This window comes from Candoia aspera, chromosome 1 (assembly GCF_035149785.1).
Source record: "Candoia aspera isolate rCanAsp1 chromosome 1, rCanAsp1.hap2, whole genome shotgun sequence".
Classification (NCBI taxonomy): Eukaryota; Metazoa; Chordata; class Lepidosauria; order Squamata; family Boidae; genus Candoia; species Candoia aspera.
Window position 1 is genome coordinate 232,339,515 of NC_086153.1, and position 16,713 is coordinate 232,356,227.

The 16,713-nt window shown below is 41.5% G+C and overlaps 1 protein-coding gene across 1 annotated transcript in view; it reads left to right on the top strand.

Moving 5' to 3' along the window:
* Positions 1–3,694: 3,694 nt before the first annotated feature.
* Positions 3,695–16,713, top strand: part of COL18A1 (collagen type XVIII alpha 1 chain) — a 185,130-nt gene continuing 172,111 nt past the window's right edge. The window contains exons 1-2 of the mRNA XM_063289150.1: positions 3,695–3,777; positions 4,019–4,086. Coding sequence (XP_063145220.1) covers positions 3,767–3,777; positions 4,019–4,086 — 79 coding nt within the window. The 5' untranslated portion in view covers positions 3,695–3,766. The remainder of the gene's footprint in view (positions 3,778–4,018; positions 4,087–16,713) is intronic.

A 16,713-nucleotide genomic window follows, 5' to 3' on the forward strand; every position in this document is an offset into this window, starting at 1 on the left:
AGAAAGACAGGGAGTATCTGCAGTATTTATTCTGAGTGAGTTTATAGTATGTCTTCAGGGCGAGAGGAGTTCCAGAAGAGTTCCATCTATAATGTGTTGATGGTCTGGCTAAATATTTTTGTTCGAGGTAAATTTCACCTAGAAAAGAGGTGAAGGGCTAGACAGTTGCGGGAAAGCAACTGTTGTCCCTGTCTTTGAAAAAGGGGAAATGGAGGATTCATGGAACTACAAATTAGTTTTATTGAGGTATCTGGGGTGATTCTACAGGTCATTGAGAAGTCCAAGAGACATGCCAGAATCAATCTGGACAGTCTTACCATGAGTTCTGACACTGAGGCGTGAATTACTCAGTGTAAGGTTTGTCAGATATAACATCCTAGTTTATCAGAAGTCTTCAGAGACTTCTTTGGCCCCAAAGGAAAAGGTAGGTGTTGTCTTGTTTACATTACGTGATAAAGTGTGTTGTGATAGCGAATTATTTTTCAAGTTATTTTGATGCAGATCGATTTGATGACTTGTTGCACAAACAAATATTAAGCACATCAAAACCATGTTCATTCATTCAACGTGGCATACCGTGAGTTGTGATAACAGTTAATGGGCTATAATTTGCAGATGTGAGTTTAAAAATGTTTGCCACAGGATATGGATAAGATGTCACACCAAGTCCCAACATCCACAGTCAAATGGACTTATAGAAGCTGGTGTACAGATTGTCAAGGTTCTCCTGAGAAAGCTTAGTGAAGCTGCAGAAGATCCTTGCCTTCGTCTTATGAACTAGCGGGCATTTTCTTTACAATATGACAAGCTGTTCCCATTGTAACACTCAATAAGGACTCTTCTATATTGAGCAAAAGACATATGAATTTCTTGCCATAGGGACAAAGCTGTATCTCTTCATCTACTCTTCTCAGAAGTGTCAGAGTAAAAAGCCCAAAGCATTGGGGACCTCAAACCAAAGTGATATTGCAAAGTTCTCCACACTTCTATTGGGTGAAAACAAAATCAGAACAGATTACGCAGTATAATCAAAAACACCTTCCAGTTTCATCTAAAGCAAAGACACAGAACAATCTAAAACATTATCAGCAGAGAGCTTAGAATGACTAGGACTAAGAGAAGGTGACACAGATCATCTAGATGCTGCTATATGAATTACAAGGAGCCAATGTGCAATCAAGTTGCCAAATGTACTAACTGAATAGCATTGAAAACATTATTTTATTTAGAAGGAGGGAAATGTGAAAAAGATGGCAGTTACCAGAAGCTGAGCCTGTTTTATGGGGAATAATGATATGTTCTTTGCAATATACTATGTTCTTTTTTTGTTTCATGTCATGGTTGAGTCCAAGCTGATCTAAATAAACAGAGTTCCATTCACCTCATGTGTCACTGCCTCCTCATAAATGAATAGCTCAGTTCTATTCTCTGTTTTAAGATGAATTGTTCGATCTCCGATGCATGCAAAGAGGGACCCAGCCAGCAGATGTCTCTGTAGTAAATAGCAAAGAATCTTGTCTTGAGGCACCTTTCAGAGGAACCGGTTTATTATCCCAGAAATGTTGAGTCCTGTATCTCATGAAGCAACCCGTGTTCTGCAAAAATGTGATAATAAAATGGTTTATCTTTAAAATGCATCAATATTCCATCATTACTTCTATCCAGTCCAAGGGAAGGTAACTGCTACCACTACTGCTGAGATCACTGAAAGGATATACAGCTGATCCTCACTTCACAGTGTCAACTGGGACCAGCATTTCCATCCCTAAACGACGTGGCTGTAAAGTACGATATCACACGACTGCACTGACTTACATGGCAGTTGCAGCAGGTCCATTGCAGTTGTTAAGCGAATCCCATGTGGTTGTTAAACACAGTGTCACATGATCGCCATTTGCAACCTCAGGCCAGCTTCCCCATTGATTTGCTCGTCAGAAGGTCCCAAATAGTGATCACATGACCATGGGACGCTGCAATGTCATAATTGCGAGGTGTTGCCAAGAGCCCAAATCTTGATCACGTGGCTGCAGGGACACTGCGGCGGCCACAACTACAAAGTACATTTGTAAGTCCCCTTGTTCAGCGCCATCATAACTTTGAACAGTCGCTGAATGAATGGTCACTGAAGGAGGATGACCTGTATAGGGATCAGACATATATAAGCAGCTATGGATTCGTGTTACAGGACACTCCCTTACAAACCAGGATATCAAGGTTCAGGTTCAAGAACTTTTGACATATGATGCTTTGACCTCAGCCAAAGCACTGGACACTACAGAACTCTGCATTTTGATAGTCTACTCCTAAAGTAAGAACATTCTGTTTTAACAGCTAAGAACAGGTTGTAGTCTACCTGCAAACCTCCATGAATGGTTAAAGTTGCTTTGATTGGGCTGACCATATGTACCGTTTTGAATGGGACAGTCCTGTTTTTTTTAACATTTCCCGACCATCCCATCATTTTAATATAAATGTCAATTTTGTCCCTTTTGTAAAAAACGTTGGGGCCATTATTGGGAAAAGTGGGAAAAAATTGAAATTGAAATGGAGGCTGACTTGGCAGTAGTTCTCAATCCAGTGGGGAACCTAGAGCAGGAACTGCAGAAACAGCTGATTGGCGGTGAGCGAGAGGAAGAGTCGCTGCCACCAATCAGTGCAGTGGAAGACAGTCGGAAAAGCGCGCCCAGCAGAAAAGAAGCTGATTGGCTCTCAGGCCAAAATGGCGGGAAGAAAATAAAAGGGTGCACCAGAGAGGAACAGGTTGTCGGGGACAACCGTTCACTAGATTCCTCCATTCCTGTTCTTCTGCCCTAGCTCACCACCACCTTCAGCCCTCCTGCGCTTCTCCAGCCTGCTGCCCCCTCCATTCCTGCCCTCCCGTCCCAGCCCGCCGCTGCCCTCAGCCCTCCTGCAACCTCTCCGCCCAACGCCACCCCTGCACCAGCCTCTCTGGACCCAACCACTGCCACACCTCCCCCTCCTGCACCTTCCCAGCAAGGACCAGCAGATGGATCTTAAAAACTCTTTAAAACTTTTTTTATCGTCTTACCTTTTCATGACTATGGAATATTACATAATATTACATAAGTTTAACCACGTCCCGTTTTGCCATCCCAGTGTCCCCTTTTTGTCTCAAGGAAATATGGTCAGCCTAGCTATGATGTAATGGAAAGTTAATGGATGTTCAAATTCCAAAGAAGCTTATGAATAGAGGGCTGAAAAACAGTACTATTTCAGTGTCAGAAGTGAAGGCTCAGTTAGGCTAAGAAAAAAAAATGGAATTTAGTAACACTGGCATTATGAATTTGGCAAGAAGGAGGGAAACGGAAGCAATGTTCTAAGTAGATAGGAATTCAAGGAGGAAGCTGAATGGGAAGTGCATCCAGGTAGAAAAAACGAGGGTAGGTGGGACTGGTTAGGATTGTTTGAATAAAGGAAAAAAGAATAAATAGTGAATTGAGAAAAAAAAGGTTGGGGTTGGATAGGAGAAAAAAATAAAGAAAGTGAAAATAAAAATGAGAATAAAAATGAAGAGTGGGATGCTCCTACAGATTAATTTAGGATAAATTCAATTTCATTTAACTGGTGGTGGGGGGATTCAAGGGGTCCCGCGTTTCCTTTTGCTTGATACAAGCCGGCGCTAGGACCTGGCGGGCGTCGGAGAAAGCGAGCGCGCTTCGGGAGGCGAGTCCTGTTCCGAACTCGCTTCTGGCGGGCGAGAGACGGCAGCGGCTGCCCGTTTTGGCTTCGGCGCAGCGCAGCCACCATGCGCGTCAGGTGAGCGGAGCCCAGCCAAGCGCGGTGCGCCGGGGCTAGCGAGCTCCGCCTGGGGCCAGCTCGGAATATCTCTAACCCTCTTGCTTTCTTCTTCCTCTTCCTCTTCCTCTTCTTCCTCTTCCTCTTCCTCTTCCTTTTCCTCCTCTTCTCCTTCTCCTCCCCTCCCCTCCCCCTTCCTTCCTTCCTTCCTTCCTTCCTTCCTTCTTTCCTTCCTTCCTTCTCCCCCTCCTTTCATTTGCAGGTGTCTCCCGCGGCGGCTGCTGCTCGGCGTCTTTGTCTGGCTGGCTGCACCCGCGTCCCCACAGCGAGGTAAGGCGAGGCGAAAGGTGGGAAAAGGCGGAGGGGGGAATGCGTTCTTCTCCCCCATCACCCTGCCTGCGGGGAAGCGTGAGGTGCGCGGTTTCCCCCACCAGCGTCCCGAGGGTTTACCAGTCCTGGACCCCCCGTGCGGCTGAGTTGGAAGCGGCTAGCCGGTTCCCACGGGGCTGTCAGCCCACGAAGGGCGCCGTTGCCTTGCTGAGGTCCAGAAAGAAGCCCATTCCCCGGGGCGAAAGGGAAGCATCCGGGCGCTTTCTGGTTCTTCTCTGGGGCTTCGTTTCTCCCTTTTCCGAAATTGCACAGGAAGGTTCTCTTAGAGGCACAGGCTACTTGGGGGCAAGACCCCAAAGTAGCCTTACTCGAAAGTAATTTCCCTGAAAATGAGTGTAACTTAATTCTGAATAGGCATGGCCCTGTGGTTCTCCCACCACTCTCACCCGCCAGTTCTCATGGAGAATTAGCTCGAATCTGAAACGTTTGGGGTGTTTAAGGGTTAAATCAAATCTTTCTCCCCCATATTCATGAACATTTGCTAGCTCCGGTGGGTGAATGACTTCACTGGCTGTGCTACAGTGATAAATTAATAGAATAGACTTCAAGGGACTGATTTATTTTCTTCCTGGAGGTTAAAAAAACTGCCCTTTGGGGTGATTTGATTCCTTTTATGAAGATGTTTTCTATACACCTATACAGCTCAAAGACACAATAATGTTTAGTGTTTTGAGATATGGTATATTTTGGGGTTTGTAGTATTGGCTATAAGAGCCACCTCTTCCTCCCTCCCCCCTCCCCCCTCTTCCCTCCCCCCACTGAGCTGTGGTCAAAAGTAAAGTTAAACATTTGTCCAGAAGCTGCTTCCTAGCAGGTTAAAAAAAGTCATGGAACCACAGAATTGGAAGATACTATAGAAGTGATTTAGTCCACCCCCTGTTCAGTGCAGACTCCACTAGACTGTTTCTGGAAGAGGACCATCCAGCCCCTGTTGGAAGCCCTCCACTGAAGGAGAACACACCATTTCATGTGACAGCCTGCTCTACTAGCTGACAGTACAGTCAGGAATCTATTTCCTAGTAGCCTTAACCCATTCTTTCTGGTCCTGCCCTCTGGGGCAAGAGAGAATAAGTCGATTCCTTTTGTATGTAATAACGATTCAGATGTTTGAAGACTTAACATCTCCTCACTTTTCTTTCTGGAGACTAAACATGCTCAGATCCTTTAACTAGGATCAGAAATTATGGGTACAATTGCAAATACTTAGATTTTATTTAAAAATAAGGAAAGCTTTCCTGATGGTATGATCTGTACACCAGTGAAATGTCAATTTATGGAGGTTATGGGTTTTCCATCTCTGGAAGTTTTTAAGGGGATAATAACAGCTATCCTGAGAATGGTTCAATTGGTTTTCCTGCACATTGCAGAAGGTTGGATGGATGAGATGATCCTTGCGGTTTTTTCCAGTTCCATAATTTTATGATTCTATGAACTGTTTCTTATAGGGCTTGGTTTCCAGACCTTTTCACCATCTTGGTAGCACTTCTGAAGTTGCTTCAAGTTGTCATTGTCATTCCTGAGCTGTGGTGCCCAGAACACAGTAGAGTCTGGCCAGGGCAGAGTAGAGTGGAACAACTGCTCCCCATGATCTGGACTCTGTGGTACTGTTCATGCACCCCAAGACAGCATTGCATTTTAGCAGATATATCACACTACTGGCTCATATTTAACTTGTGGTTGACAAGGACACACAGATCCTTTCCACAAGTACAGCTGCCAAGCCAGGTTTCTCTCATCCTGTGTTTGTGGTTTTTAGGCTTCCCACCCAGGAAAAGAATTTTACATTTTTCTTTGTTAAGTTCTACTCTCTTCATTTCAACCCATTGCTCAGATCTATCTAGATCTCTTTGAGCCTTTTGCCCCTCTCTCTTTAAAGCAGTAGCCACCCCTCCCAGCTTTGGACTGTCTGCAGACTTTATAAGCATCCCCTCAATTCGCTCATCCAAATCATTGATAAAAATATCACACAGCACAGGGATCGGGTCAGAGCCCTACGGCACTCCGCTTAATACTTCCCTCCAAGCTGGAGCCATCAGTGAGCACTCTTTGGGTGTGATCATTCAAGCCAATTTTAAGTCCTTCTAACAGCAGTATCATCTAGCCCATATCTTACCATTTTATGAAGGAGAATATCCTAAGACACTCTGCTGAAAGCTTTGCTAGGTTCAGGTATGCTGTATCTGTGACATTCTCCTGCTCTGCTAAGCTAATAACTCTATCAGAGAAGGAGATAAGGTTGGTCTGACACAATTTCCTTTCAATAAACCCATGCTGGCTCCTATTAATTATAACAAGTCTATCTAACTGCTCACAGATGTGTGGCTTGATAATCTGTTTGACTACCTTGCTCAATTTAGAAGTCAAGCTGACAGGTCTTTAGCTTCCCTGGTCCCCCTCCTTACCCATTTTGAAGATGGAGACAACATTCATTCTTGTGGGACCTCACCAGTCCTCCAGAAGTTCTCAGTGTTTGCGGAAAGCAGTCCCACAATCCCCTCCACTAGTTCTTTCAATACTTTAGGATGTAATTTATCTGGCCCTGGAGCCTTGAATTAATTAAAATGAGCATGCTTACCTTTGCTTACCTTCTTGTTTATCCTCAGCTGCAGTGCCTTCATCCCGCCCCCCCCCCGCACAACAGTGACCAGCTGGAGTTCTATTTCCCTCTCACCATCACCCATAAGAAATTCCGCCCTCTCACCATCACCCATAATCTTTTCACTACTTTCTCCTTGAAATGGATTTATACCCACTTTGGCTTTCCTTTTGTTTCCAATGTTCCCCAAAACCCAAAGTATATTCATTGCCATTTTCTTATCAAGTTTTAATTAAAACTGTGCCAAGGGTTTCCTTCTAATTTCCTGAAAGTTTTTATCTACACATCGCCTTTTGCCTTTCTAGTTCATTTTTAGACTGCTTCAGAATTTCTTTACAAGGGGTCTCAAAGTGTCTTCCTTGTAAATAAAGTGTGAGAAGCCTGGAAGACTATAGATCCTGGAGAGAAGGTTGTAGAATGAATGACAGAACATTCCCTTTGAAAACCCCCAGTAATTTCACTGAAATATTCTTCTTTGGAAGAAAACCATCTTTGTCAAATTGAATGAGAATTGTTGAAAAAAATGCATCTCAACATTTTCAAACATCTTAAAGCAAAACCATCCCCCATTTCTATCAATTTAAAACCTATTTTGATAAATATCTTGGCAGTAAAATTGGTTCTTTTCTGCTTTATTACGCATTGTTTGCAATTTACACCTTCCAGTCTAAAACGCATCACTGGTGAAAAGCTGAGTCTTAGGAAGTGGCCCCGAGGCTATAATTCAGAAGATCCTCTGCCTGTGTGTGATCCACTGAATTTCAATTTAAGATTGCTGGCAGGGCAGCTTTTAATACTTCAATTGAACAAGCAGAAAGAAATATAGCAATTTTATTCCCTAGAGATTAACATGAAGTAGTGCCTTGCAGAGGCATTAGAGGTCTTACAGCTCCTGGTGATTCTTACTGGGCATAGAGTTGAAGTCTGTGTGTGGTACAGCTGGCACTGAATATACTTCTGATCCTCTCCCAGAAATCTCCGGTAAAACAGGCCTAAAAAAGCTGGGATTCTATTGAACTAATATCCAAGCTGGAATTAAACGGATAAAGTCAAGAGTGTTCTATAAGAGTTTAAAAATTAAATATATTTTGTAATGCACATTGAGTGCAAATTTGCATAGTAATCACAGCTGATATATTGTAAGATTTTTTTTTCTTTTTTCACCTCTGGCCTGGATTTACATTTATGACTAGAAATCTAGATTTTAGGACTCTGATAGCCTTAAATATGCAAGAACCAGTGTGGAGATTTGTTTCCTGTGGCTGTTGGTAAACTCTGTATTGACTTTTAGGTGAACATTGCTAGCTTTTCACATATGTTGTCAAGGAGCATTGACTTCTGCATACTTTTACCTACATAGGAACTAGTTTATAATTTTATAATATTTATAGTGTATATAGTTCCTATAGTGTATATATTTCCTACATAGGAACTAGTTTATAATTTTGTAACGTTTATAATGTTGATGAGCAGATCAGCTCTTCAATAAAGGAGACCTCTTGAGCACAAGTGTTTGCCTGCTGAGCATTCTGGGGTACTTTAATATTTAACATGCCTTTGGCTGTTCATGAATATGAGTTAATAAACATCTTAGGTATCTGTATTATTAACCTATTAAATGTAAGACACGGTCTGGCTTTGAAGCTCTAGAATGGTTAAGTGTGACTGGCATGTACTATCTTTGAGTGGAAACTTGAGTGACACATTCTGTCAACAAACCCACACATTCCATGAAGCTTGTATTGACTAGTAAGTGGGAGAAAGAGAGACCTTGATAATGTGGCTCAATGGGAGCTTAGGACTGTTTCATTCTCTGACTTCTAAGGCTAACATCTACTTGATTACAGCGCAGTCAACATGTTAGGGCAAGGAGAGGAAAGTTTGCAGAGGGCAGGTGTCATTTCCCTGTTCTCAACATTGTACATCAGGGAGAAAAAGTGTGTGGGTTCATTAATTTGTTTGTTTGTTTGTTCATTCAGTTTATATGGCTGCCTACTTGCTATGCCATGGCAGGTTTTATTAATATAGATGATAAACTCCTAATACTGACTGGCACATTTTTGCCATGCTGTGTCAGAGTGATCTCCCTACTAGATTTGAGCTCTGATAGAGTGATTTAAGAGACCTTCCCTTTGAAGGGCACAGTGCTTCATAGCTGAAATGTTTCTGGAGGAATACATGTTTTTGGGTTGCAAAAGAAAGCATTTCTCTTGGTAAACATCCACACAGGTCTCCTGATCTAAAATCAAGATTAATATACACATGCACCTATACACTATTCACATTCCTAGTTTTACACCATTCACAATCCTAGATCTATTTCATGGAATACTGGCTGTCATATATATTATAATAGCAGCAGGGATATCACATGTAGCCAAGTATTAAAAATATTAGTTGGTTCATATCTGGAATATATTCACATGAGAGGCAAGCATGGCTTGGTATTAAGACATTTAAGAATTCAGCACTGAAAATGTGCAGGATAAAATGGCATATCAGTTGTTTCCCATCTTCCCTTCAGTTGCCTTTGTAGTGACTTGCTCACACCTTTGCTTTTATGAAATCAAAGAAAAACCTTTGGGGCCAGAAACATTGTGTGCAAAAAGATGGAATTCCATTCCATTTCCTCTGTGTTCCCAGTTCACACAAACATGCCCTGTGTGGGGTGAGAACAAAGCAAGAGTGGAGAAGACTCTGCTGCAGCAGCAACTCCACTGTGGGACTGTGTTTACACCCTACATCTTTTGCCTGGAGGTGGCTTTTAACACAAGAGTAGGCATTTGTCCTGGTCTGGATAACTCAGTAGAAGATGGATAAGGTAAGCTGACCAAAATCAAGAAATGGTTGCAAATTGTATTTACAGTATGTTGGTCTGCTTTAATTGCAACCTGACCTGTGATCCATGTTCAGATTACACTTGGTTAGTATGGGTGGTTGTGCAAGGAATGTAACAGCTACTATGTAGGACAGACAGGCAGAAGACTAGCAGAGTGCATCCACAAACACAAACTAGCAGTCAGAAGACACAGTGAAAACCCCTTAATCTCACAACACATGGACAGATGCAACCATAGTTTCAACTGAGAAATTGTGAGCGTCCTTCACCAAGTTAAATCCAAAAACGCTAGGGAATTCCTGGAAGCTTGGCATTCAGACAAATCAGCCATCAATAGATACAGAGATAAACCACATTTACACACCATTCAAAAGAGACAATATAAAAGTTAAGAAGGAAACAAAAAGACCAGAATACATCCCCCCCAGCAGCCTACACCCAGATAAGCAGGGACTAACACCAGACAAACAATCAAGCAGAAAACAATTCCCTACTCAAGGAACTACCAAGGAGAAAGCCACACCCCCATCAGCACTGGCAGGGCAAGTGACTTTATATAAACAGGGAGCAAACCCCACACTCACTAGCACTGATGATGTTACCTAGTCAGGCAATGAAATGTCTGCAAGCAAACAGCCAAGCTCAGAGTACCAAGGACTCCACAGTTCAACCCTGAGCTACGTATATTCTCTTCTATTGAATTTGGGCTATATTATAATTTTATTTCCCTAATTCATTGCATAAGATAATTTCATCCTGGGTAGTGACTCTTAATACATGTTAGGAAAGATTAATCTTTTTTTTTTCTTGGCTTGGGGAATCTAACTATGAATGCCTGTTCAGGATCACAATAAGTACTCATTAAACACATATATTACCTCTGCTATTATGGTCATGATTAGAGCAGTTGATGTGTTCCTATCTCATGTTAGTAAGTGGAAGACTACATTTCAAGCCATCTTGGTACAGAAGTAGCAATTTCTACAGATCAAAAAACAGTATGATTTTGAGTGCATTGAGAGTTTTGCCTATTTTGACTCAGAACATTTGTGCCTAGCTTTCTCAATAATGGATTTACGTAACCACTCAAACCATAACTGACAGGAATGGATCTTAATGCATACAGTATAGTGGACAAGTCTCAGCAGGTGGCAGCAGCTAGCCAAACTTAGCAGAACTTGAAAAGCTAAGGTGGACCAGACCTGTTTAATATTTGAGTAGGAGACCATAAGGAAATCTAGGCTCAACTGGACAGTAAAAAACAACAACACAAACCTTCAGAAGGTGACAGTCCCAACTCCTTCCATACCATTGCTAAGAAAATTGCATGGTCATGACCATGGAGTCAGCAGAATTTTGCTTTCAAGAAGCTGCTAACTTTTGGAGCAAAATCATTCCTATGCTAGTCATTATTTTGCTTCAGTTCTTTGCTGGTTAGCTGGTGGGGTTCTGGGTCTTTTGTCAGTAAACTCTTTCAAGATGTGTACAAATGTATGAACGTCATTCTTTTTTTTAGGGTGAGTGGGAATTTTATCTTGGGATGTATCTTAGTTCATATTTCTGTAAACGTGATCAATTATGGGAGGACGAGATGAAAACAAGCAAATTTCAGCCAAACCGCATGGAAGGCATTGTGCTAACTATAATTTTAATGAATTCTTGCACATCTTGAATACAGGGCAGTATTGTGCTGGTTTTTTTCCTGTACAACTTATCTTAGCTCTTTCGCTGTTATGAAATTCTTGCAGATATTCTTGAGTTTTTTCCACTGAGCTCCTCGTTAGCAATAAATGCCAGACAACTGCCCTAAATCCTTCTCAAAAGAATGTCAGTTTATAGCCATGCTTCTGGACAAGACTTGACTGATTGATCGATTATGTGTTATCCAGTTGTTGTAAACTCCTAGAGGCCACATAGATTTTCTCCATGATGATCTATCCTTAATGTCACTAGTTCGCAATGAGGCCTGGCCTATTAAACCATCATCTGAATGAGCAGTGTGCATCTGTGTAAAGCCCAGTCATCTTCTCTTTTGCTTGCATGAGTAAACAAATGAGGCAGGGATGGCAGCGTCATATCCAGACTAAGTTTGTGGCTTATTGCCCTTGAACAAACCAACATTTGTAAAATACATTTAAGCCAGTGTTAATCAGTGTAGGGATCCTGCCTTGTTTTAGTAAGCATAATCTCAGTTTTGGATATTAAAAGCAACTTTTTGCTTCTGAATAAATTTCTTCTTTCTTTTATGGAAACAAGTGTTCAAAGCTGATTGTAACTTTCAGGATTATATTAAATTTTGGGCTTAGCATGTGTGGTTAATATCCAACAAGCAATGGAGGGGACTGTTCCTGAAATTTCTTCCAGTTTTCTTTAGTTCAGAGGTTCTGAAATTTTTGGATGTGTAAAAGACTTGGGAGCATGAAATCCTAAAGTGGAACAGATGTTGATACCCACAGAATCTTTTTTCCCACTCTACCCAAGACATAGTTGAGTAGGTTGAAAGGTCTCTAGACCCGCTTTTGTATAATAATGGTTTCTGGTTCCTGACCTACTATCCCAAAATAATTTGGAAAGTGCTGCTCTGTTCTAATGATAGTTGCCTAGGTATAGTGTTAGGAGTGGTCAAAGATATCTTGTTTGCTCTTATTTTGAAAGCCATAGTTGAATTAGTGCCCAAGTCTACTTCTTTGCACATATTGGTAAATTGGGAGGACACAACCATGTGTAACTATATCTGAACTTTTTCCTGTAGCACAAATAAACAAACACTGGGTGTCTTATGAGATGGAAGGAATAAGAATAAGAATAGAAAAGACATATTTAGTCACCAAGTTGTTGTTTTTTTAATGTTGCTGGTTATGCCCTGATTTTCATCTGACAAGGATGCTTAAAAATAACTAACAGTGAAATAAAAATGCAGAAGTTAATTGGGAACAGACTGATTAAAATGTTATGTGTGTACACACGCAATTATACAATCAAAATTTGAGAAACACGTAGTTAAGGGATTGGGTTTGTCTTTCCTAAGAAGGACTGGTTCCACGGAAAGCAAATACCAGTGTTATCTTCTCTTTTCACATCCCCCCCACTTTCACATTTTGTTTCTTTTCTTATCTACAGGTGCTTCCTCCCCCAAATCTCCCATCCTTTGGAGGATACAGTATGTCCTCTTTCTTTGGGTTTTACACAGGAGGGAAGAGCTAGGCAGGGATGCACTTTGTTCTTGTTTTTGACACTTTTTAAAGGAAACGTTTGCGTGAAATATGTTAATGGATACATTCAAAAGATGTGAGGAAACTATGCTTTGATAGAATGCTCTTGGCAGAAAATACAAGTTTATTCTTGTGCTGGCCAAGGAAATACCAGCTTGCTGCTTGATGTGGATGTCAGATAAAAATAACTTGAACTTGTACCTTTAAAAAAGCTTGCAATTAATATTTATTGTGACTTCAGTAGTCTTGAAGTGGACATTGGTTTACATGTATTGGCATAGACCCTCTGTACAAGATAGCTGCCTAGACTGCACATTATACAGTAGCTCCTTTTTATGAGTAACACATTTAATGCAAATTCAGGTTATGCTAGTAGTTCCGTCTCTTTTCTCCCATTATGAACTTGTCATACAATAGCCTAATTATTCAGTATACTAATGGAGAATAGTAAGGAGAACATTAGATAATTATCTGGGGTATCCACTGGGTAACTACCTCATATTTCCATAACATAAAGAACATGAGTATAAATTGGGAGAAAGCTGGAAGTTAATGCAGGTGAGTGTTTTACTTAAGGAAATAAGTCTGTTTTGAAAGCACCATGAAACAGAATTAAGTTTACAGAAAGGCAAGTGAAGGTGCTTGTGTACCTTGACTTTGTACTAATCACCTCAGCTTCAACTTGCAAAAATAATGATACAGTAGCAGAACTGATAAGGGATGTGGTGGCGCTGTGGGTTAAACCACTGAGCTGCTGAGCTTGCCGATCGGAAGGTCGGCGGTTCGAATCCACGTGACGGGGCAAGCTCCTGTTGCTAGTCCCAGCTCCTGCCAACCTAGCAGTTCGAAAACATGCAAATGTGAGTAGATTAATAGGTACCGCTTCGGCAGGTAGGTAACGGCGTTCCGTTTAGTCATGCCGGCCACATGACCACGGAAGTGTCTACGGATGAACGCCGGCTCTTCGGCTTTGAAACGGAGATGAGCACTGCCCCCTAGAGTCGGACATGACTGGGCTTAATGTCAAGGGAAACATTTACCTTTACTTAGCAGAACTGAACATGATTCAAGGTGTATTTTTAAAAGCCCAGGTGAAAAAGGAGAGCTGCCGCCAGTTATGGAGAGTCATGCTGGGCCAGATGCTTCTGGGAGAACACTGTAGGGATGGGGGTTGCAGAGGCTTCTGGAAGTTATTGCAGTTTGCAGAGAGGCACTGGTGGGGCTCCTTGGTTCTCTGGAAACCCAGAAGCCTGAGACATGGAGGGCTTTAAAGATTTAAGATAAGGTTTTATTAATTGCACTTCGGAAACAGACCTCCAGTGAAGTTGCTTTGACAACAGGGATTCTATTCAGCTAGTTCCAGTCTACAATCCAACAACAGTATTTGACACCGTAAAGTTTTCAAGAGGTCTTCAAAGGCAGTCCTGTGTTACAGGTTTGTCTTGTTGCTCTTGTTAACAGCGGGATTATGGGCACCTTCTGTGACGATCTTACAACATATTGCAGCTGAGTTTTTGACCAAAGCAAGGGAAACTTCCATTGCAATACTAATAGTAGTGTCTCCTCATTTTATCCAGAGATGTATGTATATTGAGTACTTGAGAATCCACAGAGAACTCAAGTTTTTTTGCATGATGGTCTGGCACTTCGATTGAATTAAGGGTTTAGTAACAATTTCCTTTTTGTTAGACTTTGTTAAAGTGGCTTCAGGAAGAAGGGGATAAATGACTGGGGTTCATACACACAGTGGGGTGAAATGAATGGGTCTAAAGCAGAACTTTTGTACTTGAGGTATTCTGGGTCTTACTGTACAAGCATAGCTGTGAACAGAAGAAACTTGATGCTTGCTGTCAGTTTTGCTGATTACTGCTGCGTGTAAATGGGGGATTGGTGCAATTTCAGAAAAAACTCTGACCTGTGTGGTTGTAAGGAGAGGCAACCCGTAGCTATAGACTGCACATGGCTTCCGAACTTCGTTTGTAGGATCCTGGCCATAACTGCTGAAAATTGAAGGTTTAACTTACAATTATTTGAAGTCGGAGGCACACAGGGGTGTAAATATCCACACATTTTATACACAGGGTGTGTAAAATGATTTAAACACACAGGGGTGTAAATATTGGAACGTTAAAAATAAAGAACCTGCTTCTCAACCACCCTGCATACCCCCCTCCCCAAAAGAAAACTAAATGACGCAACGTCATCCACTTCGCGTCAGTGCTGTGCCTTCTGCAGTCCTTGGCCTCTGCACTGCCCAGATGTTGGGTGTGACCTGGGCCATGCAAAGGTACAGTGGCTCAGTCATTTTATCACTTTGATAAAATGGTCTTTATCATGATGAGTACAGCTGACTAGAGTAAAACTCACCCTTGTAACTGTCAGCCCTCACCAAATTGGCTGCCTCTCTGCTCTATTCCATACTCTACTTAATTATTACCCGTTTCTTTTTTCCCTACTGTTTATTTTTTTATTATTGCATAAGCTTTGACAGATTATTTAAATAGAAATCTCACATGATTATTCCTCTCTAATAATACAGCCTGATTTTTTTCATTTGCCTTTTTCTTTGGAGATTCCCATGGTCCTTTCTATATTGCTCTCTAAGCGTGTGTGCATTTAAAAACAACAACTGCAAACTCCTTTTTTTTTTTTAAGAAGAAAGGAATCTTAATGAGATAACATTCCTAACTTCTTTCTCACCTCATCGTTTTGGATACTGAAATGAGATTTTGGCACCCATAGCCTTAAATATATTTAATGAGGAAAAAAAAAAGCACCCTCAACCCTGTGTTAAGATTTACACTGGCCTTCCATAATCTGGGCACATTTGAGATGTATTGGAGAACAATTCCTGTGGTGCTCAGCTAGCAGAGTTCATGGCCATGTTTTCAATGCATTTCGAGAGCAGCAGTCTGGGGACACTGATGTAGGTAATAGGAAAAATATTTCTGGTTCTCCGTACCTAAAATTATGAACCTTTATTTTGGGACCATCCATATGTTGATTATCAAAATATTCATACATTATAATTAGGTATTTCTTGCTTCCTCTCATCTAGTCCTCTCCCCACTCCCAAGAGTATAGTGTGTTCATCTCCATCTGAAGACTTTCATGGCAGAGCTGGGCATATTCAGAAGTAACTGTGCATTTACATAAGTCCTTAGGCATTGTGGCCGGTCTCGCATAACACATGGGATTGTAACTTCAGGTATCCAAACCCAGTTGCTGTGTTCATGTGATAAGTTCTTTTCAAACAAGTAAACCATAGATAGCGTCATATGGTGGCCTGATTCTCATAACATGCTTTAAAAAATGGGTGGATTCCAACAACGTGCTGAGTCATAAACTAGCCACTTAAGCTGGGTGTAATGAATGGTGTGAACCCATCCTCTCTGTAATATGGGTGATTCAGGCTCCTAACTCTACACAACCAAGACTTTTTGAACACTTGAGAATAGGAATTTTGGAGGGAGGAGATACAGCCTACAGTATTGGAATAACTTGCCCTCCTGCTGTTTTTCTTCTTCTCCTGGGATCCTCTTCAGCGGCTTGATTTTATGTAATGGTTTCCCATCCAAGTACTAACCAGGACTGTTTAGCTTTCTGGATCAGCCAGTTGCCATTTCGCTCATGTGAAATAGGATATTTCTATGTGATGGCTTTAAATCTTCCTGCATTCCTGGAGATATTTCAGGAGCAGGATAAATGTTAAGCCAAGCAAACCTGGGTGCTTTTAAAGTGATGACTAACTAGCCCAAAGATTTGTTGGTTTTAAGAGCTCATTAAAAGTTGACAAGCTCATTTCCTTTGTTTGCCAAATGGCAAAACATTTAGTTTTATTGAGGTCATTTTCTCAAACAGCAAGAACAAAACAGGGAAAAGGACAATTGAGCCATTTATTTGGGGACAATAGTGCACTA